At 35.3% G+C, this 27,160-nt stretch overlaps 3 protein-coding genes across 3 annotated transcripts; 2 read left to right on the top strand and 1 right to left on the bottom strand.

Moving 5' to 3' along the window:
* The first annotated feature begins 1,832 nt into the window (after positions 1–1,832).
* LOC105647033 (DNA (cytosine-5)-methyltransferase 1) lies at positions 1,833–10,282 on the top strand. The gene is made up of 12 exons (XM_012233014.4): positions 1,833–2,244; positions 3,321–4,830; positions 5,362–6,871; positions 7,026–7,190; positions 7,387–7,582; positions 7,684–7,795; positions 7,875–8,022; positions 8,115–8,312; positions 8,414–8,692; positions 8,784–8,945; positions 9,056–9,274; positions 9,947–10,282. Exons 1-12 carry the CDS (start codon positions 2,172–2,174, stop codon positions 10,079–10,081), a joined length of 4,707 nt encoding a protein of 1,568 aa, XP_012088404.1. The 5' UTR covers positions 1,833–2,171; the 3' UTR covers positions 10,082–10,282.
* A 2,740-nt stretch (positions 10,283–13,022) lies between these two features.
* Positions 13,023–14,281, bottom strand: LOC105647057 (putative carboxylesterase 18; the record flags this gene model as incomplete). Its single annotated transcript, XM_012233037.4, is given in 3 exon segments — positions 13,023–13,359; positions 13,362–13,624; positions 13,626–14,281. Coding segments are annotated over 3 exon segments (1,074 nt in total), but the record flags the coding sequence as incomplete, so codon positions are not given.
* Positions 14,282–14,691: 410 nt separating this feature from the next.
* LOC105647034 (CCR4-NOT transcription complex subunit) lies at positions 14,692–26,082 on the top strand. Its single transcript, XM_089719598.1, has 13 exons — positions 14,692–14,848; positions 14,936–15,098; positions 16,447–16,557; positions 17,787–17,873; positions 18,820–18,873; positions 19,003–19,148; positions 19,286–19,436; positions 19,518–19,655; positions 23,089–23,160; positions 23,233–23,306; positions 23,404–23,545; positions 24,776–24,854; positions 25,690–26,082. Coding segments are annotated over exons 1-13 (1,317 nt in total). The 5' UTR covers positions 14,692–14,846; the 3' UTR covers positions 25,788–26,082.
* Positions 26,083–27,160: the final 1,078 nt, after the last annotated feature.

Below are 27,160 nucleotides of genomic sequence, written 5' to 3' on the forward strand. Positions count from 1 at the left end.
ACATGAATAACAAAATGTTATTAGTAGTATAGAGAGATCCAACAACAAAATTCATAAGTTTAGGCATAATAGGTCACTCGCAAAATTTAAAATTTCACAAAATTTTTTCGCAAAATACATAAATATATTTATACATTTCTATAAAGTACACGGATATATTTACGTACACGGATATATTTACACATATGTCCTCATTTTCAGCGTTTCTATCTTTCTCGTCCTCTCTCTATTCCTCTCGATGTTTAACAGTTCTCTCTTGATATGTTTTTCTTCTTCTTATTTGTGTTTCTCTAAAATAGAATTTTTGATATTTTGATCTTGAGTTTAAAACCTTTCTATTTCTCTATATTATATGTACCAATCTCTCCATCAAATTCAATATACTTGAGCATCGATTTTATCAAAGACAAAGCTCATGCCGAGGGTTTTTGAAGGTTTAGAAATGCGTTTCATGAAGAGGAAAAATTGGAGTTTACGCCATTTGTGGGATACGAGGTGTTTTTGTCGCTGTTACAGTTTTTGTATAGTGGACAAGCCTCTGTTGTCCTTCAAAAGCATGAGCCAAGGCCTAACCATAGTGAAAGAGGTTGTTGGAGGCATTGTACCGCAGTCATTGAACTTGCTCTAGATATTGATGCTGCTGCTAGATATTTTGGAGTTGAACAGCTTGCGTTGCTTTCTCAGGTCTTTCGGTCTTGATACAAATATTTCTTTTCTTTATTTTTTTCTTCTTCTTTTTTCTCTCTAAAATTTTAACTGTAGTTTTGAATCTTGATTAGTGTGAGGAGTAGTCATATCGTTTCATGAGAATTTTTTTTTGCAGGATTTTGGAATTTATCAGAGGTTGGTTTTGTATATGTAATGAATCTACAGTTCTATGTTTCTTCTGTGTTTGGTGAGTTTAATTTAGGAAATAATAATTTTGATCTGAAATTTAAAAATCAGCTTAGGATTTTGATTGGAAAAGTTCTACTTTTGATTATCAGTGATTGGTGGTTAAAGAGCAAACATGATTTTCATTTCTTGAATTTCCACATAATTCTTAAAGAAATTTTATAAATTGAAGTGTTTAATATATCAAAGTAAAAGTTAAGACTACCATGAAAGTTTTTTACGTAAAATATAAGGATGAATTTATGTATTGGGCTTCTATATAATTTTCAGTGTACTTCAAATTTAAGAAGTATATCCTAATTTTAAAAAGTATATCTATAGCTAATAGAGTTCATTAATTTTTTAATTAAATAAAATAATTAATAATACTTTAAATAATAAAAATAAAATTTAAAAAATACAATATTAAATATTTATGCTTGAGGTTGATATTGGCAGCAACAATTATTTCGTTAATATCTTTTACACCTTAATTGTTTTTTCAGATCTATTGATTCTTTTATAAAGAAATCACCACTCTCACAAAAAACTTCAAATATGCAAAAAAAAAAAAAAAAGATTTATTATAAGAAAAATATATGAATTTATTAAATTAAATAAAAAATTAAAAGTAGAGAAAAGGTGAAGTGAAAGAAAAAGTAAAATAGAGTCATGGTCTCTCTAAATTTAATCACTAAAATAGAGTAAAATACATCTAAGTCTTCAATTATTTTTTGCTACTGTTTTATTAATTAGGCATTATATAATATAATTAGAAAAATGATGACAATCTATGAGTAAAAACTGGTGTATGTATATATATACACTTTTGCACACCACCCCGATATATATATGTATACACTTTTTCATGAATTAGTATTTCGTATTCGTATTCGTATCCTTATGTGTGTGTACATGCATCAGAGGCCGCGGGATACCCAGAAAACGAAAAGTCAGAGAATTCAAAAACATAAGGGTTTTTCCACAGAGGAAAGGCCCTTTTGGATTTTGCGAAAAATGACAACAGGCGCCATTTTTTCCCCAATGTTTTATTTTCCCGCTCATTCCCTCTTTCTTATCACTCTGTGAATTACATTTGAAACAAAATTAATACTTTATCTTTAATGAAAGACTTCTAATTTTCGATAGTTAAAAACAGCCCCATTTCGCAGCTCTAGGCCAGTCGTGGTTTTGCTTCAACTTGTCTTTCCCAATAGGATCAGGGCTCTTATATCGAAACATTGAAAGTAAAACACACGGCAACGAGTAGGGAAGAGAGGATTGTGTTTAACTCAAGAATGGGATCGGCAACGCTACTGGAATCATCATTTCCCAACTCCGCGGTTGGTAAAAGTTCTGATTCTGATTCAGGTGCCCGAGAAGCCTATTTTTCTCTTCACTACATTTTTACTATTTTTATTGTTTATCTATTTATTGAATCCAACTCTTTCAGTTTGATTATGTTGTTGATCTTTTTAATACTAAGACAAAATAATGCTTTCTTGTTCTTGTTATGATGTGTCCATGGATAATCTAGTGGTTCAATTTGAAACACTCATTATCAATTAAAACCTGAAAAAATAATACTATGATAATGCACTTATAAAATATGATTTTGGGTCTGTTTTTTTTTTCCCAGAAACTAGACTAATAGTGGGCTACGCTCGTTGTATTTGTTCACTTTATGAACACCCTCATCAACATGTTTCGCTCACTCTTGGGCATGGTTCTATGTGCAGGGACCTATCCTGCTACTTATTTTTACTATAAATCTTGCTAACTAGAGGTACACTTGGCTCACTATGAATTGGATGAGTATCAAGTAAATCGAATGCTAGATAGTTTCCCTTTCTTCTTATAGCAGTTTGCCACTTTTTGTTGTTGTTGGATCATGTCAATTTGCAGCGCGATGTAATTAATTCCTCAATGATGAGCTCCTATGGGCGAGTTCACTATGCATATATATTTGTTGTTCAATCATGTCAATTTGCAGTGGGTTGTAGTTAATTCTTTAATGGCAAGCTCCTATGGGTGAGATGAATTCACTATGCATGTGTGTATATTTGCTTATGCTGCATTTCTTAATCTTAGCATCTTATAATTAACAAGACGACCCTCATCCAGTTTGGTGATTTCTTGCTATACTGGAATCCAATGTAAGAATTTTTGAGGATGGTTGAAACTCAACTTCATATGTTTGATGCAGGATATCCTGCTTGTTTGTCCCTTTTCCAAGTTGTCATAATCCTTTCTACTTTTGTTTCTCCCACTTTTGTCCAAGCATTATTTAGACTTCAGATGTGAACTCATCATGCTCCCTCAATTGCTCTTACTATATACCATGTTCTTTTTGGTCTCTGATTTCAGTACATTGGTCTCATCTCAGTATTCTTTTCAAATACAAATTCCTAATATTATTACATAATTGGATTTGCATTTTGAAACAGGAACAAAGAAGAAAAAAGGTAAAACAAAATCTTCTGTTTCTAATGCAAGCAAGGAACTAACAAATAATACAAAAGGCAAGAAGCGAAGTTCCTCCCGTCAGAATGAAGATCCTGCTAGTTCCTGGAAAAGACCAAAGCGAGCTGCAGCGTGCACAGATTTCAAGGAGAAATCTGTATGTTTATCTGAAATGTCTTCTATCCTTGAACCAAAGAAAGATCAATCTGTGGAGGAAGAGATTGTAGCCATTCACCTGACAAATGGGCAAGAAGATGGTCGAGCTAACAGGAGACTAACAGATTTTGTTGTGCATGATGCAAACGGTACCCCAAAGCCTATTGAGATGATTGAATTTGACGATATGTTTATATCTGGTCTTATCCTGCCTCTTGAGGATAGTCCTGACAAGGAAAAGGAGAAGCGTGTTAGATGTGAAGGCTTTGGAAGGATAGAAGGATGGGACATCTCTGGCTATGAAGATGGCTCTCCAGTAATATGGCTTACAACAGATATTGCAGATTATGAATGTGTTAAACCTGCAAGTAGCTACAAAAAGTTCTACGATCACTTCTATGAAAAGGCTCGTATTTGCATTGAGGTGTACAAGAAACTGTCAAAAACTTCTGGAGGGAATCCTGATCTTGCTCTTGATGAGTTGCTTGCGGGAATTGTTCGTTCAGTGACTGGAAGCAAGTGTTTTTCAGGTGCAGCATCCATAAAAGATTTTGTAATTTCCCAGGGTGAATTCATCTATAACCAATTAATTGGATTAGATGAAACATCAAAGAAGAATGACCAGAAATTTGCTGCATTGCCTGTTCTTCTTTTATTGAAAGAGAAGAGTCACAAGCATGGAAATTATGTTCTGGCAAAAGCAGTAACTTGTGGTGGGAATCTGACAATTTGTCCTAAATATGGAGGTGGGGAGTCAAACATGTTACAGTCTAATTCTTCCTCCAATGTAGCTGAGGAAGATGAAGATGCAAAGTTGGCAAGACTCTTGCAAGAGGAAGAGTATTGGCAATCTACAAAGAAGCAAAAGAAAATTCTTGGTTCAGCTCCGTCAGCACATGCAATCTACATAAAAATCAATGAAGATGAGATTGCAAATGACTACCCTTTGCCTGCATTTTACAAACATTCTAATGAAGAAACTGATGAATATATAGCTATTGATAGTGATGATCACATCTTTGTTGACCCTGATGACCTTCCTAAAAGAATGCTCCACAACTGGTCACTATATAACTCTGATTCAAGGTTGATTTCCTTGGAGCTTCTTCCAATGAAACCATGTGAAGATATAGATGTCACCATCTTTGGCTCGGGAAGGATGACTGAAGATGTTGGAACTGGATTTTATCTAGACAATGATCATGATCACTCTTCATCAGGGGATGCAGGGATTCAAGATGACCTCGGTTTGCCAATTTTTTTGAGTGCAATAAAGGAGTGGATGATTGAATTTGGATCTTCAATGGTTTTCATATCTATCCGGACAGACATGGCGTGGTATTGTGCATAACCTCTTATTTATAATCAGAGGGACATGATAGATTTACTTTTGTCATTTAGGGTTTCAGTTAATTCTTTCAAGTGACAAAGTCTGAAATTTTTTGCTAATCAGAATCTCTTTGATTAAAGATGGTGGCTTTGGTATAACGGTAAAGTTACTCCACTTGTTACTTGGATGTGATGGATTTAAGCCACAGAAAAAACTTCTACAAAAATGTACGGGGAAGGTTATGTGCATCAACCCTCCCTAGAGCCCATACATGTTGGGTGCTTCATCAACTGGGTCAACCTTTAAAATCTCTTTGATTAAGAAAAACACCATTTGATTAAGAAAAGCATTAAAATAGCTTAAGAATAGAGTATTAGTAATCTTGTAGCAGGATACTTAGTACTTATTAGTTGAAACAATGGCGAGTATTAGTCTTGAGAAATAATTTGGATTTATTTAATTAAAACTTCTGCGAATTAGTCATAAACATTCTCTGTTGGCACTAATTTGAGTATTTGATCTTGCTTGGATATTTTCAGGTATAGACTTGGAAAGCCATCAAGGCAATATTCTCCATGGTATAAGCCAGTTTTGAAAACGGCCGAACTTGCAAGAAGCATCATTACATTGTTGAAAGAACAAAGTCGAGTTTCACGGCTTTCTTTTTCAGATATAATCAAGAAAGTGTCCGAGTTCAAGAAGGATGATCACGGTTTCATTTCTCATGATCCAGCAGCTGTTGAGAGATATGTGGTTGTGCATGGACAGATAATCCTACAGGTTTTTGCTGAATTTCCTGATGAGAAAATAAAAAAATGTGCGTTTGTGATTGGTCTCACAAAGAAGATGGAGGAAAGACACCATACCAAATGGGTGGTAAATAAAAAGCAAATTATGCAGAGGAGTCAACCCAATTTAAATCCCCGAGCAGCATTGGGCCCTATAGCCCCTCTAGTGTCCAAAAGGAAGGTTATGCAAGCAACAACAACAAGGCTGATTAACAGAATTTGGGGGGAATTTTACTCCAATTACTCGCCAGAGGATCTGAAAGAGGGAACTATTGCTGAAGCAAAAGAGGAGGAAGTTGAGGAGCAAGAGGAAAATGAAGATGATGTAGATGAGGATGAACTGATAGTTTCAGAGAAAACACAAAAATCTTACTCAGTGCCATTGCGAACTAAATCATATTCTTCAACGGATGAAGTACGATGGGATGGGAATCCTGTATGCAGAACACAGAGTGGTGAAGCTATTTATAAATGTGCAATTGTCCGTGGGGAGGTGATTGCAGTGGGGGGTGCTGTCTTAGTGGAGGTTGATGAATCAAAAGAAGTTCCTGCCATCTGTTTTATAGAATACATGTTTGAAACATCAGATGGAAGCAAAATGTTTCATGGGAGAATGTTGCAGAGGGGATCTCAGACAGTTCTTGGCAATGCTGCCAATGAGAGAGAGGTTTTCTTGAGAAATGAGTGCACGAACTGTGACTTGCAGGATGTTAAACAGGCAATTGTCCTTGAAATTCGGAAAATGCCCTGGGGACATTGTCACAGGAAAGATAATGCCAATGCTGATAAAATTGATAGAGCAAGAGCAGAAGAGAGGAAAAATAAAGGATTGCCACTAGAATATTTCTGTAAAAGTTTGTATTGTCCAGAGAGGGGTGCATTTTTTAGCGTTCCCTTTGATACAATTGGTCTTGGTTCTGGCGTTTGCCACTCTTGCAAAATAAAAGAAGCTGAAATGGAAAAGGAGATCTTTAAAATTAATTCTTCTAGGACTGGATTTGTGCACTTGGGAACAGAGTATTCTGTTCATGATTTTGCCTATGTAAGCCCTTATCACTTCACCAATAAAAGGGAGACAGAAACTTTCAAGGGTGGAAGGAATGTAGGGTTGAAGCCATATGTTGTGTGCCAGTTACTGGAGATCATTGTCCCAAAAGAACCAAAGCAAGCAGAAGCAAGATCCACACAGGTTAAGGTTCGGAGGTTTTTCAGACCAGAAGATATCTCACCTGAGAAGGCATATTTTTCAGATATTCGGGAGGTAAAACTGATTTAAAAATCTTGTGTTACATTTAATTAAGCATGTCAGGTTCTTAGCCTTTGTAACCATCCTTTATCTTGTCGTTTACATTTATAAATATCATTATCTTGCAAGTTCAGATCTTTGAGAAGTTGTGCGGTTTAAAATTTTTCAGATCTATTACAGTGAAGAAATGCATGTTATATCTGTTGAGAATATTGAAGGGAAATGTGAAGTTCGAAAGAAAAATGATATCCCTACATGCAGTCCTGCTGCAATCTTTGATCATATTTTCTTTTGTGAGCATCTTTATGATCCTTCTAAAGGGTCACTCAAGCAGGTATTTATCATTTTCTCTATCACATATTACAAAATATGCTACACATTTTTTATCAGTTCAGGGGAGAAGCATCAATTTAATTAAATTATTTAAGGCACTTAACATCTGCAAATTGCTTCTTTTGACCAGTTTTGGTTCAATAACAAGACTTTGCTCTGATGAATTATAGTGATCTTCCAAACTCTTTTCTGAGCAGTTACCGGCTAATATCAAATTGAGGTACTCAACTGGGACTGGGGAAAGTGTTGCTGTGTCCAGGAAGAGGAAGGGTAAGTGGAAAGAGGGAGAAGATGAAGTTGAAAAAGAAAGAGAAGCATCTGAAGTGAGAAGTTTAGCTACATTAGATATTTTTGCTGGTTGTGGTGGCTTGTCAGAGGGATTGCATCAAGCTGGTGACACTCTGTCTCCTTATATATGACAAACCAAGTAACTTGCTTGCTTATCTATCATTGGAGAACTAATGATTAACTATCTGCTGCTTTGGGCATTGCAGGTGCCTCAAAAACCAAGTGGGCTATTGAATATGAAGAACCTGCTGGAGAAGCATTCAAGCTTAATCATCCAGAGTCACTGGTGTTCATTAATAATTGCAATGTGATCCTTAGGTAAGTGAGTATATTGTGGTTTAAACTCTATTCCTGTGCTTGCTAAATTTTGTTTGAAAGCTTTTGGCTTGTACTGCAGGGCTATAATGGAAAAGTGTTTGGATTCTGATGACTGTATCTCAACTCCTGAGGCAATAGAATTGGCTGCTTCACTTGATGAGAAAGTAATAAATGATTTGCCTCTGCCAGGACAGGTGGATTTCATCAACGGAGGGCCACCATGTCAAGTATGTACAAATTTCTGGCCCCCTTTTTTTTTTTATTAATGCAAACTTCTGGTATTTGTGTATTACAAAAGGTGCATGACCTTTCTTTGCAGGGTTTCTCTGGAATGAATCGGTTTAGTCAAAGCACTTGGAGTAAAGTTCAATGTGAGATGATCTTAGCATTTTTATCCTTTGTTGACTACTTCCGACCAAGATATTTCCTCTTAGAGAATGTGAGGAACTTTATTTCTTTCAATAAAGGGCAGACATTCCGCTTAACATTGGCTTCACTTCTTGAGATGGGCTATCAGGTAGAGTTTGTTGCAAGTAAATGTGTGTTCTTTCATTTGTTATAGCATTAATGCATTACCATTATTTATTCTTTTACACATGCGCAACTGGTTTGGATTAGGTGAGGTTTGGTATCCTGGAAGCTGGAACATATGGAGTTTCTCAATCACGAAAACGAGCATTCATATGGGCAGCCTCGCCTGAAGATATACTTCCAGAGTGGCCAGAACCCATGCATGTCTTTGCTGCCCCAGAGTTAAAAATTACTTTGTCAGAAAATTTACAATATGCTGCTGTTCGAAGTACTGCTAGTGGAGCCCCTCTCCGTGCAATAACTGTCAGAGATACCATTGGTGATCTCCCAGATGTAGGAAATGGTGCCTCTAAGACAAATTTGGAGGTATATAGGATAAAAATATATGTTCCAGAAATTTGTAAAGTAATATGCAGTGATCATGTTATTTTGATTATTTATTTATTTATTTGTGCAGTATAAAAATGATCCTGTCTCATGGTTTCAAAAGAGAATTCGAGGGGACACAATTGTCTTGACAGACCATATATCAAAAGAAATGAATGAGCTGAACTTCATTAGGTGTCAGAAGATTCCAAAACGCCCAGGTGCTGACTGGCGTGACCTTCCAGATGAAAAGGTAGTAATATAATTGAGTTCTCATATAAGATATAATACATCTATTAATATTTCATTGTTGGGATCATTGAGTTCTCTACACATCTGATTTTAAATGTGCTGTATACACAGGTTAAATTGTCCACTGGGCAAGTGGTTGATTTAATTCCATGGTGTCTACCAAATACGGCTAAGCGACACAATCAGTGGAAGGGGCTTTTTGGAAGATTAGACTGGGAAGGGAACTTCCCAACTTCAATAACAGATCCTCAACCAATGGGTAAGGTGGGGATGTGCTTTCATCCTGAGCAGGACAGAATTCTTACAGTTCGTGAATGCGCCCGATCTCAAGTAAGTTGTATTTTCTCGTTAGTTTGTTCATTTTCAGAGTAAGCTACTTTAGATGTTTAAGTTCCTTAATCTTATTAGCATTGAAATATGCAACAAGTAGCAAATCTTGCAACTGCTTGCATTATTCAATCAACAGCTTTTACCCTTCTGAAATTTCATATTTTACGGGCAATGGGGCGGGGCTGGGGTTGTTATTTTTTTTTTGTTAAAATTATAATATTTAAGTAATTAATATGAACAAAAAATATTAACATGTCATTGATTGAGGCGGAATATGAGGATATGGGGCGGGGTGAAGTTCATCGCCCCTGCCCCCCTGCACAATATCAGGGTCAGATCAGTTTCGGGTTAAATTCCATCCTGCTAATCCGTTATAACACTTTGTTCCTTATATATCTTGTTCTTTTTTAAGCTTTTTTTTTTTTTTTGTATTTCTAATCCTTTACAGGAATGAATTTTCCTCTCCCTAAGTTCTAATTTTTCATTTCCTTTCTCTCCCTTTGTTTTACTTTAACGGACCTCCCTCCTTTTTTTCCCTCTCCCAAATCGAAACACAGTGCAAGCGGCCTTTGTCTCTTTGCTAAAAAATTGGACATTTTTTTTCCCATTACTATTTATAGTTAAGTTCCTTATTCTTAGTAATTTTCTTTTTCATGCCTTTTTTTTTACCAGGGATTTCCAGATAGCTACAAGTTTGCTGGTAACATTCAACACAAGCACCGGCAAATTGGAAATGCTGTTCCTCCCCCGTTGGCGTATGCACTGGGGATAAAACTCAAGGAGGCCATGGAAAAGAGGCATAAATAGATACAATATAATTTTTCTTCAGTGAGACGCAATATCATTTACCCAGTTACCAGTTTGTAGAATGATCTATCTTAAGCAGGATAGACTCCGTCCCGTTTATTGCCTGGTAAAACAAATGAAAAGAGACTGCATTTCTGAATTCATTAATGGGGTAGAATAGGACTAGGTTATATATGAAGCTTTGCACTAAGAGCTTTGACATTTCTCCCCCTTTTTTTTTTCTCTAAAAATTTCTTTTATCTTAAAAATTCGGCAGCACTGACCACATTTCAATATTCACAAACTCGTAACCCAAAAAAAAAAACAAAAAAGCCTGCACATACTCATTTTTCGCTTCGTCTAAAATTATGGATTCGGTCATTTACAAGCAGCAACTGGTTGATATCTATTTATTTATTTCCCTTGAAAAAGAACCCATTTATTTATTGGGCAGTGATAGATGGTCGGTTTCCTAACAATGCACGGGCAATATTTCAAAACTTGAGGTGGGCCATCTTAGAAAATTGTCTATACAACCATAGGTATTGAAAGAGGGATATATTTGTAATTAGTTATTTAAATGAAAGGATAAATCTAGCATAAGCATATTACTTGTTCTTATGCATTGACCTACCTGCTGCCACTCTCATTCTGAGCTAAGACTCATTCCCATGTCCTTTAACAACAAAGAAAAGAAAATGAAAACAAAAAGTTAATTAAGTAGATAAATTTTATAAATCACACTGCATATATACCCTCTCCACTGCCACCGATACTACATCCTCTCATCACTTTCATTTTTTGATTTTTCACGTGAATTTTACCCATTCAAGCGTTTGATTTGGCTTTAAACTTTGGAATTTACTATATAAATCTATGTTGATTTGCATTCTGACCTAAAAAATAAATTTTGTTATCATTTTTATAATTTCACAGTATTAATTTTATTTGAATTGATCCGATATTAAGGCATGGCTAAATTTATTTTGCGAGGAGGGATAGAAATGGCGATCGATGTGGTGATCAGGATTTTTTTTTTATTTTTTTTATTTTTTTTTTATTTTTACAGAGAAGGAAGGAGAATTATGACGGTAGTAATGGTGACTGATAGAGAAAGGACATCTGAGTTTGGAATTTTCTTGCACAACTCGTTGAGTTGCAATTACACTTTTAACCTTCACATTTTAATATTTTTACGCCCAATTTATAATGTATGCATCTTTGGGTCGGTTAGTTAATTTAGCTGTTTTAGTAGCTGGTAGCTGTTTTAATAGTTGTTAGCTATTTTATTAGTGGTTAGTTATTAAATATTAGCTATTAATGGTTAACGATTATATGGCAGTTTAGAATAAAAGTGTTCGATATAAATAACTGCTTGATTAGCTGTTTAATGTAAAATGACAAAAAATAGTATCAAAGTGAGGAATCAGTTAAAAAAAAGTGATGTGTATATGTATTATAAAATACTTTCAAACTCTAAATACTATGATAGATATTGTACTACCGAATACTACAATTAATTAAGATAGTATTTCAGCTCTATCAAAATACTAAATACTAGTTCAAAAGATTCCTACGAACAGTGCCTTCATATTCAGAGCAAATAGACCCCACGTAATTGGTGGCCTAGGCTTCAAAGACCTTGAATGTTTTAATCTTGCTCTCCTTGGCAAACAACGTTGGCCACTTGTTTCTCATCCTCAATCTCTTTTATCCAGAGTTCTAAAAGGAAAATATTTTCCTCATTCAAACTTTATGGAGGCTCAGCTTGGTTGTAACCCATCCTGGGATTGGCGAAGCATTTTACAAGGTAGGGAAATTCTTCTACAAGGTCTTCGATGGGAGGTTCGAAACGGAAAATCAGTTGCTTGCAATGATCCATGGTTGCCAACTAAGTTCCCTTTTAAACCTCGTCTTCTTAATCATAATAACAGAAACCCCTGCCGAGATAAATTGATCTGACATTTTACAAGAGATGGAAAGTATTCTGGAAAGTCCGGGTATGTGGTAGCTTATAACCAAAAGATCTTCTCTTAATTCTCTGGAAGTTGCCTCAAATATTGATGGTGGAGATAAGTAGGTTTGGAAAAAGTTGTGGTCTATGCAGATTCCAAAAGGTCTGTATCTTCTTGTGGCGAGCTTTAAAAAACAGCCTTCCAGTTGGTGAAGTTTTAGCCAAACGTTTTCCAAATGACAAATATCTGCAAGTTATGTGGTGAACTGGAGTTAGAAAAACACTTATTTTTTCAGTGCCATCAAGCTGCAGTTGTGTGGATTCACTCCCCTCCCCAACTTAGATCCTCCATTCTTCATGGTACCTATTTTAAGGAATGTTGGCAGAGCATTTGGAATGGCCTATCATCTGTGAATAATGCAGACTTGATAGTTCTAGCTAGCTTCATTTTATGGCAACTATGAAAAGTTAGGAATCATCTTGTGTTTCAAGATAAACCAATGGACTGGAAAGAGATCTTAGCAAGAGCCAAATTTAATTTTCAAGAGTTTAATGAAGCCTATTGAAAAGATCACTCTCTTCCTAACCAAACATCTGCCCCTTTGGATCCTATAGCTTTATTATGGACTCCGCCGCCTACATATATCATCAAGATAAATTTTGATGCAGCTACAAGTGTGAAAAATCTAAGTGGGAGTATTGGAATTATAGCTTGCAATCATGAGCATAAGGTGCTGGCCTGGTATGTTAAGCATTTTTCTTACCAGACAAACCCGCTCATTCTTGAAGCTTTAGCATTGAGACAGGCTGTCCAGACGGCTATTAACCATAAATTTGCCAGTAATATTCGAAGGGGATTCAAAAATTGTTGTTGATGCAGTAAACAAGAATCAATCCCCTGCCATTACCATTGATGGTATTATCAAAGATATTTTAAATTTGGTTGTGCAGCTTTCTCGTGCATCTTTCCATTTTGTCGGAAGACAATGTAACGGAGATGCTCACAGATTAGCTAGAATGGGGGTTAATCATGAATTTTCTTTAAATCCTTGCTACCAATTCGGTTGGTTCAAGAATTCTAAATGTTGTATCTACTACTGACTTCTTTTATTTCTAATATATCTGATATCGTTTTGGGAAAAAAAAAAAAATCTATAATTACTGCTATTATTTTTTATTATTGTTATTATTTATTTAGACAAAAGATTCACAACAAAATCTTTGACTTGCGACATTAACTGAGATGACACCGGCAATTCTGGGAAGATGTAAAAGGCATGAAACATGTTTGGATACTCGAGCAGGATAGCCTCTTTGCCGGACCTCTTTAGCCCTTCATAGTACGTGAAATATCCTCCGCGTTAGGTCCGCTAACGTTCACAGCGTAATGATCCCGATTCGAACCTTCCGGTAGAAACACCTTCCAACACCAATCGGTTCGGGGAACCGGCACTAACATGGAACTAGTTAGTCGGATCTCAGGCTCACTTCTATCCCCGCCTCCAAAGAACGGCTGCATAGATATTAAACCAACAACCTTAGCAACACGAAATTGGGTCCTGCTGGCCCTAACCGCAACTTGATGCGCCAAGTTTGCGCCAGCACTATCTTTGCAAGGAAACATTTGGATAAATTCGCATTGTGTCTTGGTTCTCGTCGAGGAATTTGAGGACGTCAAATCCATCATCGTATTGAGAAGGGAACCGGTGTTCAGGAGTGAGACAGTAGTTGACTGAGACCACGACGGCGGGCAGTTTGAGTGCGAATCTACGGCAAACAATGTCGTATGATCTGGTTAAAGCGCTAAGAAAGGAAAAACCTCCTCCGTGAAAGAAAACCATTACGGGGAGAATATTATTGATAGGTATAGAGTCGTGATGGAGCCCACTCGCACAACAACCGCATATAATCTCTGTATTACTTCCGATGAGAGTGTAGAGGCGGAACAATAAGTCGCGTGCGTCGTCGACAGGGATATCGGAGGAGATAACAGAACGGATAGGTTTGGTAGGGGAAGGAGCTGATTTGAGATCGAGGAAGCTGAGGAGGCGGCGGTTTATGGTTCCGTCAGAACGGCGAGATGTGTCGGATAAGGTTGAGATTAGTGAGACGACAAGACGCGTCCTCCATGGAAGAGCAGATTTTGCTGGTGGCACTTCTGCTTCAGGATTTGCAATTTTGCTGCTGCTCGTTGCAGCTTTGGTTTTTTCCTTTTTCTTTTTTTCTTTGGTTATCACTTGTAAAATGCGAAGGACCCAAGGCCAAGGTTATAAAAGAAGGGGAGCTTCCGTTACTGTAGGTTCATAACTACTATAAGCATATCTTTCCATGTTAAACTGTACTCAACGGGTGGTGACGTGGTGGTTGAAAAAAACTGAAATCACAACGACCCACGTGGGTAACGCCTGTTTATAGACGGCCACGCAACACCATTTGTCTCTCCGGGCAGATAGAAATATAGATAAGCTAATTTTTTTGAGAGAGAGAGAGAGAGAGAGAGAGCGATGATTTGGGTTCTTTAATGTTCGGGTTGATCGGTCGTTAGGCTTAACTTATTGACTTTATTATGATAGGATTTGGACTTTGGAGGGTTGCCAAAAGCCGGAGGGGCCCATTGGAGGGTTGCCAAAAGCTGGATGGGCCCATTTATACTAATTGCAATAGTCAAAAGATTTGGATCATGGATTGCATAGTTATATTGGGCCTGACATTCAGTTCTAGCGGAAGTTCTCAGCTGACTCAGCGGAGAGGATATCATCCCCATTTCCCCTTCTATCGTTTTCCTCCTGGATTCGCGAGTAACAAATTGCTCCTTCGTCTATAGTTCTCTCAATGTAAGTACACCAGTGCTTGTCTATCTAAGCTTGTCTTTTTGTTACTGGTATGAGTATTGAAATTAAGATACATGTAAATAATTGAAGGAAAAAAAAGACCATGGCTTTGAGCTTTGAAGAATCGAATGTGGTGCATTCGTTGCTAACATCGGAGCAACGACCAATGGACGAAATTGTGTCGGAATTCACCTCGAAATTTGGCCGCGCTCGCTTTTTCTCTGTCTGCAACTCTCTCTTACTGCTCTTAGAGGCAAGTAAAACCCATCTGTATGCGTGTATACCGTATACTATGATGTTGTTTTCTTCTGTTCTAACAGTGAAAGTATCCGAATGGATTAGGGTTAGGGATTTGGCGTTTGATGCTAATATATTCTTGATTTGGGGTTTAGTTATCATTTGATTTCAACGTATTTCACAAAATCCAATCATATATTAAATATGCAAAAAGACAAAGCACTTAATTCTAACTTGAAAATTAATAATTCGTAGTCCCCAGTAGAACATTTGTAACATCACATAACCTAAATACAAGACATAACACTTGTAGCACTGATATATTAATACTAGGTGTTAACTCAACACCCATGATTTACTACCTAAGTAATCAAACCATTTATAGTTAAGTTAAACTCATAAGAGCTCCTTCCATTGTTCTTGTCCTGACCCTGCTCCACTATTTTTACAATATCAGGAGCTACAGATAGAATTTTCATGTGAAAACAAAAGGTTAGAAAGTAGAGATCTAGAGCTTTTCAACTATATATGCAAGGCCAAATTTGGTTAACAAATGATTTCTGTGGAGCCTTTTAAAGTTACTGAACCAAAGCTGAAAATTTTTGGTCTGCCAAGGCAGAAAAGAGTTTAGTGCTTTAGCACGGCCTAGCCAGGCCTGAGTCTGCTTCTCATTATAATTTTTCATCTTACGCACGTTCCTTCAATCTTCCTTCAATCTCCAATCCGTCCTTTCATCTACGCAAGGTAAATACAGTCTGTTTTCGAGGCAAACTCACCAAGAGATTATGTTTAGTTGCATCCACTTCCTAATATTGAAGCACAAGTCTGAGGTTAACCAGAAGATGATAAAAACCTATCATATACAAACCAAAGCAACATTAAACTTAATATACAACCATACAACCACACTAATTCCATATTATGTTTACAACCAACACAAATACAAGGCATTAAAACGTACTCCAAAATACTCCCTTCAAATCAAATATCGAAGACTCCAAAATTTCATTCATTAACCAAACAAACATGCACAAGTGCCTAAGGTTGAGGAAAAATTACAATCATTCCAAAGGTTTTATCATAGGGTTCAAGTAGATTTGTAAACAATAGGAATTTCTTTTATGCTTTTCTTTTCCCTTAGCTTGGTTCTGTATCATCATGTACTTTATTTTAATATTGTATTGGGATTTCGTATGACTATTTACTTGGTTTGCATGCCTTATGTTCCTTGTAAGTGTTATAGGCATTATTCTTTATGTCATTACTCTACTTATATTAATTCAACCATATGTCTGCAATTCAAGCTTTATTTGATAGTAAGTGTATGAATAGCTGATGATAAGTCATATGTTACATGACTGCAGGATAACAAGATGCTCAAGTCTACTGAACGTTTAATTGCATTTGCTATTCTTCACCAGGCTTATTCCTCTCAACCAACATCCATGAACCCATTCATATCTTATATTGTAAATGTAAGCACCATGATAGTTATGAACAAAGCATCAAGAGTGTCCATTATTATTTTTAATATGGAGGCCATAAAAGCATCAGGAGTCTGCCATCATTATTTTTAATATGGAGGTTCATGTTAGACTATCCTTCTGTTTTTGTATATGTATCACATATGACTGGTTCTGTTTATTTGCAGAGATTTAACTTCTATGTATGCTTTTGTCAAGAATCGATGGTTTTTCAGGACACAATATTGAAGAATTGACATTTTCTTTTTTGGCCGACAATTGAGGCTTATACATCAAATTTAGGGCATATCGTCAATATTGTACAATACTTTGTCATGTTGAAATAAAATAGCTTCTGTTACAATATTTAGAATCTGGAATAACATTAGCAGTACATCTTGGGTTTCTTGTTTAATAATTAACCTTACATGTTTCTGTGTATCACTGTACTATGCATGTTTCCATGTATTGTCTCTCTCTCTTGTGTACATATTACATAAGGATGTTCTCAATTCTGGTTTCATTTATGTTTTGTATTTGTTTAATTTTTTTAACATGCAATGTTATCATGTATAGCAACATTTCTATCTTAATTAGTTGTTATAATACCTTTCCTCTATGGTGATCATGCATTCTAGATAGGGATCTTTGTGCAGGCATGAGATATATCAGGTATCTGCATGCAATGACCTTGTATTGTGTCCTATTTGTTAAAAATTCCCCTATCGTTAACTTCTCTATGTATTGTTGTCCTATTGTTAAAAGTTCCCCTATCGTTAACTTCTCTATGTATTGTTGTCCTATTGTTAAAAGTTCCCCTATTGTTAATTTCTCTATACAGGGTTCTTGTTGTTTGTGCAGAAAGTATTTGACACTTTGACCTCTTGGTTAACCCCCAAGACTATGAATTTCATTTAGCTGGCCAAGTATGTTAGAAATCAAATGAGCGTTTGATTACATCCAAGAGCAAATGCATGCGTATTATATTATTATGAGCTTGCTGTCTTAAATCATTTACCTCTTGATTCAATTTTATACTTCATGAATGTGAAAGGATATCATCTAGTCTTCTTTCTGGAATTTTCTTTTCTTCATTTTTTTTTTTTAATTTTTTTTTTGTAGTTTCTATTTTCTGTGTATCACAATGAAATTTGTCTCTTTCAATTCTTTTTCTTTTTTAATAAAGGTGATGCAATGACCATATTATTTGTTATTTTGCTGTTTAACTTTGCAATGTCCAGGCAGCATGTGATGATGAGGCTGAAAAATGTGAGAGGGCGTTTCTTCTCCAATTGTTAGGCTCTGGAAGCTCTACTGGTGGGAAGGAGGTATAGCTTTCTTTATACCTTTTTATATTAGATGATCTTGTAGCTTTGTTGAATTCCAAATTGGTTTGGGCTATGATGTTACAAAGGTTGGAAAAATCTTTTGATGCTTTGTTGGGGTTGATGAATATATCAGATTAACAATTTATTACAGGGATAATTATATATTTGGTGTTTGAACTTTTTTGGAATTTTCTATTTTGGCGTCTGAACAGAAAGTTTTATAATTAAGTGTCTAAACTAATTAAAATGTACAATTGAGTGCATAATGCTGATGTGGTTGCTGGAATGCTTATTTAGGCAAAAATGGGACCCACTTTTTATCTAGTTAGCATTCCACATGGTCTAGGTTCTCTTGCATCAGAAAATTTTTATTTATAAGAATAAAAAATATTAAACATTAATTGTTGATTAGCATTTCCCTTTTTGTTTTTGTTAAAATTCAAATTAACAATTGATAATTATAATTGCTTGTCTCTTTTAAGTAATGCTTTTTAATCATTGCTTACACTTGGGCATATTTTACGAAGCCGTTGATGTGTGTGAAGTTTTAAAACCAGGTTCCATGTACTTTAGTTTGTCTTAGATATTTTTAGTAAATTTATGAATATGGCAATACATGGGCAATTGGCTAAAGTCTTGAAATGCTCACTCCATTAGCTAGCTAGTGTGTGATGGATTATTCATTTTGAAGTTATCGTTGCAGAGTAGAATAGAAGATTCAAGATTTTATATTATAGCTTGAAATCCCATTATTACGAGTTCAGCTGTATAGAAATTGCTTATAGCAGGTGACAGAATATAGATCAAAATGTTTTGGAGTTTGTGTCATTACATATCTGATATTCTTTGCAAGAGTTGCCAATCTAGTCTTGACTTTCAACTGGACTACTCTTTGTCATATTTGTTCTGAATAAGAGCCTTCCATTTTTTGCTTTTCTTTTTCCAGTTTCTTAAGCATTCTGCTGCAAATTACATCAAGATCTTTGATTCTTCAGCTCATGTAAGTTTATAGACAAATACTGTCACTTTTACGCATACAGCTATATTTTTCATTTTGTGTTGATTAAGGCTTGGGATCAAGGCTTAGTTGTTGTTTTTTGTGTTGATAAATTTATCTCTTCATTGTCAGGCTTTCCCACAACGTGAAGAGTTGCAGCAACAATATTGTGATAAAGTCCATTTTGAACCATATAATAGCTTATTTAAAAATGCTACAGTGAAAAATATAGTGCCAGACCCTGATGTACCCCGCAATTGTGATGCAAATTCACAAGAGTATGTTCCTTAAGAATCTGGGAACTGTTTCAAGAGACATCTTATTTCTGCACTACTTGTTTTTGGGCTTTCTGTTGAGCTTAAATTACTTCATTTTTATGCTTCTCATAGATATTTCATTAATGGTTGCATTGTAGGTTTGATTTGCAACCTGGAGCTAAACCTAAACTTGGATCTGGAGATAGAGAGGAGAATCTCACTGGGTTGTTGGTGCACTTGTCACTGGAGGGAATAGGTCCACAGTGGATCAGGCCTCATCCACCTGTGTTACCAATACAAGATGGTGAGGTAAGGGCATTATGTGGATGAATATTTGATTGACTAGTTGAGTTTATTTCTCTTTACTTACATGTCTCTAGTTTCATCCAGCTAGTGTGGCTTAACCCTGACAACAATCATGAGCTCTTGTGGGACCATGGTATGTGTGCGGATACTAGCAAAGGAGCAGCTGTTAGGGACTTAATCACAAAAGCCTTGAAGGGCCCATTGGCTCCTGCACAACAAGAGGTCCTACAACTATTTTTTTGTATGTACTGAGTTTATATGGACAAGATATTGATTTGATAACCTCTAATTATTTTCTGACTAGATATTGCTCAAAGAGTCCAAAGAGAGTTTTTAAACCTTGGGAAAATCGGAACTCGTTAATAAATATTTTAATTAAATAATTGCGTGTCATTGTTGTCACTCAAGTTTCTCCTCTATCTTATCCTCCCTTCCCTTTTGTTTTCATACTTTGGGCTCTTAACACTATTTAATTTAAGAGTACAAAAAAGGTTATACTTAAAAAATAAAAATAAAAAATAGCTTTGAAATTACTAAATCATTGATGAAATAAAGCAACAGGACCCCCATAGTATTTTTGTTTTTAACTCTTAGCAAGGAAAGAATGGTTCTTTGATCATTTTGTTTCCCCATATTCTGAAAATTTATATAATATTATAGATATAGATATGGCTATCTTACTTATTGCTCCTCCTCTTTTGCAAGTGAGCTAGCTATATCTAATTAACTTTTTCTTTTTTTTTTCCCTCTACCTTTCTAAATTAACATAATGCATTCAAATTGCGGGCTAAATGCTGCCCTGTGTGTTTTGTGCTATAATTCAGGATATTCTGGTCAGAGGCTTGTACATTTACTAGTTAGTCGTTTATGTGTTAAGGATTGGGATGAGATAGTAGAGAAGTGGTTGCTTTCGGTGTTGGATTTTGTGTCCACTTTTCTTGTTGTGTTTATTTCCTATTTTCTCTATTTGTGGAGTGATTCAATCCTCTTCTCCGACTTCCACTGTTTTGGGCGTGGGGGAGAAGGAAGCAAAATGGAAGTCTTTTTTTCGTTCATACATCATATTTTAAAAAATATATTGGTATTATGCTTTGCATGACCAATGCTTGTCGCTCATTCACATAAAATTGCTTGTTTTAGGGAGCATGTATTGAGTATACTTATTATACTACCATACAAGGTAAACAAATCAACCAAGCTTTCATCTCAAAATAGTTGAGGTTTGTTATATATATCATTTTCCTATAATCTACTCGATTTAGGACTTCACATTCAAAATAATCTAGGATTGCCAGATCTAGGACTACTAGCATCACTCTAATAGCATCTAGGGCTTACTCCTATCAACAAAGTCTCATAGTTTGAGGATTAGAATTGTATCATACAACTCGAAATAAGAGCACAAGGGGAATATGATAATAAAGCATTACAAGATAAGCCCTTATCCCTTGTTCAGAACAAATGAATTTCACAAAGTTTTGTGGAATTCATTGTGAATTCCTTATTTTCATATTTGGAATATTTTAATTTTATGAATTCAATTTTATGAAATTGAATATAATTAAATCAAAATTTACTTAAAAATGGGTAGAATTTTCAAATAAATTTCACGAAACTAACTAAAGAAAATTTATAGACAAAAATGCCAATATCATCTCAATTTTTTCTATCCCTCCTCTGTGTCCTCTTCTCTTTTCTCTTCTTTTCCTCCCCCTTTCTCTCTTCCTTTCTCTTTCTCTCTCTTTGTTCTATCTTTTATTGTTTATTTCAAATGAATGGGTAAAGGTGAATTAGTAAGAGGTTAGAACTCATGAAGTGAAAGTTGATAATATGAGTTTACTTGGGCTTGGATAGACCAATGCTAAAAAGGTTAGTACTAACCAATTAGTTAGTAAACTTTCCACCTTTATCTGCTCTTTATAGATGTGCTATTTATTTGTGGCATTCTTAACACTCTCCCTCAAGTGCAGTCGGGACTGGATATTCAGTTGACACTTGAAACTTGAAATACTCTCCCTGAAATTGAATTGGCTTTTCCCCTTGAATTTGGATGGGCCTTGTGGGGATTGGGAATCCAGATGAGAGTCTGAATTGAAACGCAATGGCGAAACTAGTGTACTAAGGAATAATTGGACCAGGCCGCACTTGCTCTGATACCATATTACAAATGAAAGGGTAGAGGTGAATTGGTAAGAGGTTAGAACTCATGAAGTGAAAGTTGATAACGCCTTACATGGGCTTGGGTTAATCAATGCTAAAAGGTTAGTACTAACCAATGAGCAAGCTTGCTTTCCACCCTTATATGCCTTTCATGGATGTGGTATTTATTTAATGTGGGATTCTTAACAATGTTTTTGTCTTTCCTCTCGCAACTACAACAACAACTAAGCTTTAAGTTGAAGTTAGTTATAGAGTCAGCTACATAAATCTAATTTTGCATTAGTCCTTTAAAAGGACCTGCCATGTCTAGATGTTTCTTAATCACTTCTTCTCATGTCATCTTGGTTATTTCTCTCCTTTCCTACTAGTTGAATTGCAGATCAATAGAGCTTTCCCTTAAGCTTTCTTCTCTTTACTAATTTATTTTTAATATATTTTGGAAATTGAATATTGAGTATAAACACGATATATATACTTGATTCTTTTAGTAGTTTTTTTTTTCCGACAAGTTAAGGATAATAGTTTAGGAAATAACGAAAAGAAAAATTCAATTCTAGATTTGTTCTAAACATAAAAATATGGAGTTTAATTGAATTCTATGTTTCAAGTTATGCCATCCCAAACATGAAAATTCATTTATAAATGAATTCTATTTGGAATTCGTTTGTAAATAAATTCTACATTTCTATTCTATTTCTTCTAAATGGCCATTACTTAATAGGACTTAAAAACTTGTCGTTATTCTCTTAAGGATTTGGACCTCAAAAATAATATAAAAGGAATACTATTATCCTAAATCAACAATGGTTCTAAGACTTAAAGTAAATGTAAATACTCCTAAAGAAATAGGGACAAATCTCCGGCAAAGCTAAATTATAAAATTTCCTCTTGGACAAAGTTCTTCAACAGCAACTTATTTATTAAAATGCACATAAATATAACTCTACAAGAACTAGAAACATACTAATCCGAAATAAATCCTAGATAAAATCTGGAATATAATTCTAAAATTCAAGTCATTGAACTCGATTATTTTTTTTTTATCTTTTAGTCCACGTCAATGGGACTCTGTTGCATTTCTCCACTTTACCTCTCTTGCTTTAACCTCTAGTTAATGTTCTTCTTACTTCTACTATTCCTTTGTATAAGAAGCATTTATTACTCTCCTGACCACTTTTTGCAATCTAGGGAAAAAAATTGATTACGAGAATTAAGAATACAAATTGTTCTTGTCATATCAGTAAGCTTCAAAATATATAATTAACTCTAGATGGATTAAGCTTACATAAATGTGTTTAGGACCTTTGAGCATAATATTTTGATTCGACTGAGCAATTGCCTACAATGAATAGATTCTCATGATAGCTTGTTGGAGTTCGAAAGTCTCATTCAAGACAAAATATCCATGCTTGCTTATTTGTGCATGTCTCTATGTATTCTGCATTATACTAGAATCGTATTAAAGAAATGACTTTGATCTTATCCCATTGTCTAGCAAGTCCTGGTGGAGTTGACAAATGACCCAAAGCTTGTATATCACTGTGGACTGACACCAAGGAAGTTACCTGTACGTGAATTTCATTGATGGTAATGAGTTTGTCTTGGCTTAAAATTGAAAGGATTTTTCTGTTGCTATCAGGAATTGGTGGAGAACAATCCCCTAATTGCTGTTGAAGTTCTTACTAAGTTGATAAATTCTCCTGAAATTGCTGAGTATGAGTTCTGTGCACAGATAATCTCTCTCTGTCATTCATATCTGATGAAAGTGATACTATCTTTAACTTTTCTTGTTTTTCCAATGTGTATTCAGCTATTTTATGGTACTTGTCAATATGGACATGAGTCTCCACTCAATGGAAGTTGTTAACAGGCTTACAACAGCAGTTGAACTTCCAAAGGATTTTGTCCGCATGTATATAACAAATTGTATTTCATCCTGTGAAAATATCAAGGTATGGCACTGCACACTTTGATACTTCATTTTGTCCATTCAGTTTTGATGATTGAAGCACTTGAGGATAGCAAGTCCATGAAAATCTGCACAGGTTAATTCAGGGTGCAGTACTGTTCATCTTATAGGTGTATGATGAGAGTTAATAGGAAGAGGATTAGATAGGAGATGGGAAACAGTCACGGGAGAGAGGAAACTGTTGTGGATAGCAGTATAACTAGAAAGAAGGGAAGAGGAAGGTGGTAGCAAATTCAGGGTGAGACTTGCAGGAATCCGCTCACTCTTTTCTAAGGTGTGCCGGATTTACATTATGGGGTTAGAAACAATGGTTCTTCCTGTTGCCAATGGCTTCGCACTATTCTCTCATTGGTCTATGATGGATCTTCTCTTGTTGGTTTATGATTGTACATCTTTCACATAATGTCAACAAATGTCCACATAGGGAAGGGGTTGAAATTCTACCAGGTGATCTAGTCCTAGAGTTCAAATTCGATCTACTAGGTTCTTCAATTTGTTTAGAAATTGATTGTTGTTAGAAGGAACATTCCAAGGAAGACCAAGATCCATTTCTAGGTCATTTCTTTTTGAACATGATTTGCTAATTTGCCACAATCTCTTTGATCACTGATTTATACAATGACAAGAGATTTGGTAGGAGAATGGAAGAAACTTTTTTGTATATGACAAAAAAAGGGAGCAGCAAAGCTAAAGTAATTCTTTGGAAAAGCCAGTTCTCTGTCTTCAAGCTACCACACCACTTCTACAAATCCTTGGAACCTACATGTTAACCACCTAGTTGTTTGTCATTTAAGATATCCCCCTTATGAGAACTTTCTTTTCAATATGAATGGTTACCAAGAGTGTTCAACTGTTCATTGACTTAATTCTCATCAAATAAAGGGATTCCTTCTAGCTAGATTTGGCTATCCTGTTATAATAAAAGGACTTGCCTGTCAAATTTGTTTCTAGTTGTCGTAAAAATATTTTAGATTTATTTAGTAATTTGAATGCAACTTTACAGTATTGATGAAAAATCAATTTATTTCACAATATGTCAATGGTGATAAATTCTCATCCGAAGATGCTCCAGTATTTCGTGAAACAAGATACCTTGGTTATATGAACACATCATTGGATAATCAGTATTTGTTAATAGTTCCGAATATTGTATAATTTTATTAGCTGGAGGATATAAACAATTCATATGCACCTTCTCTACCTTGTTTTACAGGATAAGTACATGCAGAACCGGCTTGTCAGACTTGTTTGTGTTTTTCTACAGAGTCTGATTCGGAATAGAATTATTGATGGTCAGTATGCCTTTACACTCGTGTTTTATAACCTATGCACAAGTCACTTGACATATATAAGCCCATATGCATCAATTTTTGCAGATGTTTTGTCTTTTGCTTGACCTATAAGTATAACTAGTGGTGCATAAGATTCATTGTCATGAGGAAATCAGAAAAGCAACTTCTTTTTTTTTTTTTTTTTTTTTTTTTTTTTTTTTTTCTTTTCTTTTTTTGGGTAAAATAAAAACAGAAAAGGAGAGACCATTCATTGTCGCTAGAATGGATATTATGCTTACTGACTTTTGAATGATTTATATATATGTTTTCTTTTGCTCAGATTTGGAGCAATCACAGTAGAGGTGCACTAAATATTAAAATATCGTTTTTTGGATATGATAAATTTTCAATTAGGAAACTGAAGTGCTTTTTAGAGTGTCAGTACTCAGTAATTGGCGATCAAAGAATTGCCTTTTGTTATACATCGAATGTTTCTTGAGTATTCAATTATTCACCTGAGTATATGATAAATATGCATATTTAGCACACTGTAATATGGCAATAAGTTCTGTTCATTGACAACTAATCTTTTAATTTTATTCAACTCTCTCTTCCTCTGTTTTGGCTCAAATAATGGTGGGCACCAAGTGAAGATTTGAGTTCATTAATAGGCTAGTGGTCTAATGACATCCTTTTTTTTTTTTTTTTTTTTTGTTTTTCTAGTGTTTAAAGATGTACTCTGAGAACTTGATTTGAATTTTTCCTATGCTTGCATTTGGTTTATCAATTATCTTTGTATGCTATGTCAGTGGCAGCTTCGTTTGTTCATTTTGGTCAATGATTATTGCTTTTGCAGTCAAGGATCTTTTCATTGAAGTTCAAGCCTTTTGCATTGAGTTTTCGCGAATTAGGGAAGCAGCTGGTTTGTTTAGGCTTCTTAAAACCTTGGAGTGAATGTTCCATTCTCTTGCACCAGGCAATTGTGTTTCCTACTTTTTATTTCCAATTACTTGATTTACTTTTACTTTGTAGATAACGAGTCGTTTGGAGTCTACTCGGGCTGTCATTTTCTGGTTTCTATTTGGAAAGAAAATGGAAAGAGAAAAACATATAAATGCAAACCTGTAACTTTGAGATGTAATATTTCTTTGTTGGAATTGTTCCTCAATTCCAAGCACGTAACCCTTGTGGTGCATTTTGCTGTACGGTTTGTGTATTATGCTTGCTTATAATTAACTATTTTTTAACATGTGAATGTGGTCTCAGATTTTTTTTTTTTTCCTTGTCCTCTTTTTCAATTTTTCGTGAAATCTAATTGCAATAACGACTATTTATAGGTAATTTTGCTTCTCATATGCGCGACACTGATGTTAAAGGCTTAACTAGCAAAAGAACTTTTTTTCCTTGCTCACTTTCATTTTCAAATTTGGAATATATTAGCATTCCAAAACAGGATAATAATTCATTTAAAATAATAAGAATTTTCGTACTATTTTCAATTTAACCCCCTTTAATAACCCAATTTAAAATTGAAGTTATAATTGTGCCCCGATTTAAAATTTGGGGTATAATAAAAGACGGAATAAAATGGTGAGATCCATGAGTTAATCTCGTCAAATCTAAAAGGTTGAATATATCAATTGCCTCTTGTATTTGTACAAAAAAATCTTTTGGCAATCTCAATTTTCAAAACAACCTTTTGGCTCTCTAGATTTGTTTTTTCGTAATTTATGCATGTCCAGTTACGAGAGAAATTGGGATGTGATGTACATTCACTAGGTGAGCTAGTTAAGTTTGATTTGGGATGTAATATACACTCACTAGGTGAGTTAGTTAAGTCTGATAAGACTAGACATGGCCATATTACGGTTCTCAGAATTGGAACCGGTGGTTCGGAATTGGTTTGAACTGAAATCGAAATTGGTTCGAACCGAAATCGGAGGTATACTGTTCGGTTCTGGTTCCAATATTTTGGGAACCGTAAATCGACGGTTCCAAAAACCGGTCGGAATCGGGCTAAAACTGCCAAATGCTTCCAGAGTGGCACCGATTTTGCGCATTAGTTTATATGGCGTATGCAATTCTTAATGACACCCTGGGCAGCCGAGATAGGCATACCGATTGGACCATAAGACCTTCAAATATCGCCTGGAAGAGCCTATACGAGCGGCCCGTCAGGCGTAAAGAAGATATCGGCTCCGGAACGGGCCTTCACACAGGGATCCTAAAAGCAAAGGGGTATACCTACGATTTTGGGGCCCGGAAGCACCGTCTCGGAAGAGCCCGAAAATGATTACAATGCTTCCTACATGTCTTAGAGGAAATAT

The sequence above is a fragment of the Jatropha curcas genome, chromosome 3 (genome assembly GCF_041381405.1).
Source record: "Jatropha curcas cultivar XTBG-Jc1 chromosome 3, XTBG_Jcur_1.0, whole genome shotgun sequence".
NCBI classification, from domain to species: domain Eukaryota; kingdom Viridiplantae; phylum Streptophyta; class Magnoliopsida; order Malpighiales; family Euphorbiaceae; genus Jatropha; species Jatropha curcas.

Excerpts from the sequence above, each read along its gene's own strand:
- LOC105647034 (XM_089719598.1), top strand. Across the intron at positions 17,874-18,819 it reads GCTCTACTGGTGGGAAGGAG|TTTCTTAAGCATTCTGCTGC; the intron begins GTATAGCTTTCT and ends TTCTTTTTCCAG. Across the intron at positions 19,656-23,088 it reads TGGCTCCTGCACAACAAGAG|CAAGTCCTGGTGGAGTTGAC; the intron begins GTCCTACAACTA and ends CCCATTGTCTAG.
- LOC105647033 (XM_012233014.4), top strand. The coding sequence starts at position 2,172 with ATGGGATCGGCAACGCTACTGGAATCATCATTTCCCAACTCCGCGGTT. Across the intron at positions 6,872-7,025 it reads ATTTTTCAGATATTCGGGAG|ATCTATTACAGTGAAGAAAT; the intron begins GTAAAACTGATT and ends AAAATTTTTCAG. Across the intron at positions 8,023-8,114 it reads ACGGAGGGCCACCATGTCAA|GGTTTCTCTGGAATGAATCG; the intron begins GTATGTACAAAT and ends CTTTCTTTGCAG.